General features: G+C 33.2%; 1 protein-coding gene across 1 annotated transcript; it reads left to right on the forward strand.

The window, feature by feature from the left end:
* The first annotated feature begins 269 nt into the window (after positions 1-269).
* On the forward strand, positions 270-2,133 carry LOC107472546 (putative ETHYLENE INSENSITIVE 3-like 4 protein). Its single transcript, XM_052255991.1, has 2 exons — positions 270-594; positions 797-2,133. Exons 1-2 carry the CDS (start codon positions 270-272, stop codon positions 2,131-2,133), a joined length of 1,662 nt encoding a protein of 553 aa, XP_052111951.1.
* The last annotated feature ends 544 nt before the right edge of the window (positions 2,134-2,677 follow it).

The following is a 2,677-nucleotide window of genomic DNA, read 5'->3' on the forward strand; positions in this document are numbered from 1 at the left end:
TAAATACTGTACAATTTTCACTTTAGTAATGCCTACTTTATCTCCATCACTCTTGTGACTTATTTACTTAAATACAATTTCACTAGGCTAAGATTATTTTGCTGATGTTAGCTCCTTCTAACACCGCCATTCTACAACCTTCGTGGATATCTATATATACGTACATAACTTTCACGAGTTCTAGCAACATAATATCAATTACTCTTATTTATTCTTCTATATATATATTTTTCACAATTCACTTGACTTCTTTTATAAAAAAAATCATCATGGTGCTGATCCAAGAAGAAATGGATCCTCCCTATGTTCAATTGTCCGATACAGAAGACGAGGAAATTGATGTAACCTTGACAGCAGAAGATGAAATGATAGACTATGAAGATCTGAAGAAGCGCATATGTAAAGACCGTGTCCTTTTCCAAAAGATGAAGGAGAAACTTAACATGGACGAATCTGAGAACAGAGAAGCCAAGCAAGAAGCGTCCAGGAAAAAGAAGATGTCTAGGGCACAAGACTCTGTCCTCAAATACATGATCAAGATCATGGAGGTTTGCAAAGCTCGTGGATTCGTCTATGGCATCGTCCCTGAAAAAGGTATAGAAATTAAAATAAGCATAATTAACTATTAAATTATCTAAAATTTTTAATTATGAAGTTAATTATATTTTAATTTTTATTTAACAATTAATACAAAAATAATTTTAATATTTTTCTATGTTTTTATTAAAAACTATTTTATTTATGTCATACTTCAATCTTCACTTTGATATTAAAATATTTTAATTATAATTTATAGGTAAGCTAGTTACTGGAAGCTCGGATAGTCTACGAGAATGGTGGAAAGAAGATATTAGATTTGACCAAAATGCCCCTGCAGCAATTGCAAAATATTTACCCTTACTTGAAAAAGGAGAATTAGATGAGTCGTCAAGCATACACCTTCTCCAAGATCTTCAAGACAAAACACTAGGATCTCTTCTTTCATCACTGATGCAACACTGTGTGCCGCCACAAAGAAGGTATCCTTTGGATAAAGGTGTGGCCCCACCGTGGTGGCCTAATGGGTCAGAGGCATGGTGGGGTGAACAGGGCCTTTTGGCTCAAGGACACGGGCCACCACCGTATAAGAAACCCCATGATTTGAAGAAGACATGGAAAGTTTCGGTTTTGGCTTCAATTATAAAGCACATGTCTCCTGACCTGGAGAAATTGAGAAGGCTTGTGACTCAATCAAAGACCTTGCAAGATAATATGACTGCCAAAGATAATGCTACTTGGTCCAAAGTTGTGAACAAAGAAGAAGCTTTATCGAGACTTACCAACAAGTGTCTTAAGATTTCTCCTTCTTCGTCCAGCGACGAGGAGAATAATAAGGAAGACGGTGAGGGAGAAATTGAAGTCTTTGAGTCATCCCCAATAAACTCTATTAATAATTCTGTTGATCATGTTTTGTTTGGCGGTGGCGGCAGTAGCGGCAATAGCAGCACCGGAGGCGGTGAAAAAAGAAAGTGTGATTTTGATAATAATAATAATAATAGTAACAACAACAATAACGATAATAACTTTGTGGACAAATTACTATATACATGTCAGAACGTAGATTGTCCACAAAGCGATTTGTCTATGGGATTTAGAGACAAGAATTTAAGGTTGGACCACGAGTCGATGTGTGCTTTTGGCGGTACCACTCTCGATCATGAGAGAAGTAACAGCAACAATGAGAATTCGAAGGCTTTCCATGATTACCTGTCGAGTGAGGAGAGGATGACAAGTGTTGGAGATTGGATGAACATGGAAGTAGCTAAAGCCAACAACAACAATAACAATAATAATAATTTTGGTGACACTGATTTTGGTGATATTGATATTATGAATGGAATGAAAGAGATTGCGGGTGAAGCTTTTGGTGAGGACAATTTAGGGTTGTGGCTGAATGACATTGAAGATTGTGAGTTGCTTGCGGCATTGGAGATGGGTAAAGCAAATAGCGTGATGGATTCCACTCATCAGAATAATAATCCACCATTAATAAAACATGATTATATTTCTCCACATGACGGCCTTGGCCAAGAAGCAACAACTTCATCACTTTGGGATTATACTACTACTTCGTTTAAGAGCAACAATATTTAATAATTAATTTGATATGTTTAAAAATATTGTAGTTTTTATGTATTATTAATTAATTATTAGTCTTCTCTAATATCACATTATCATACACAATTTACTCACGTATGATTCTGATTAAATTGATTAATTACCTGATGTGAGTTATCTATAGTTATAGTATCCAAAAAATATTCATGTTATATGTAATATTGATATTTTTAAATAAAATATTATTTTATTATGGATATGATTTGTATGCATGTGTTGATCATTAATTATTATATGTGCTTTGAAGTACTTTAAGGTTAGTAGATGATTAAATTAAATAATTTTCTAAATCTATCTCAATAACCGATAAAACCAGTCAAACTTGGTAAAAATCAGTCTAGAGTTCGAACCCCCTTCTTCAAGGAAAATACACAATAGTCACAATCACTAGGCTAACTTATTTGTTATTATTATATATGCAAATTAAAATATATATTGATATCTTTTAGCAAATAATTTAGTTTTATTTAATTTATTTTAATTTTAATTATAAGCTCATTCATTTTTAAATTAATTATAT

The sequence above is a fragment of the Arachis duranensis genome, unplaced genomic scaffold (assembly GCF_000817695.3).
Source record: "Arachis duranensis cultivar V14167 unplaced genomic scaffold, aradu.V14167.gnm2.J7QH unplaced_Scaffold_151728, whole genome shotgun sequence".
Taxonomy (NCBI): Eukaryota; Viridiplantae; Streptophyta; class Magnoliopsida; order Fabales; family Fabaceae; genus Arachis; species Arachis duranensis.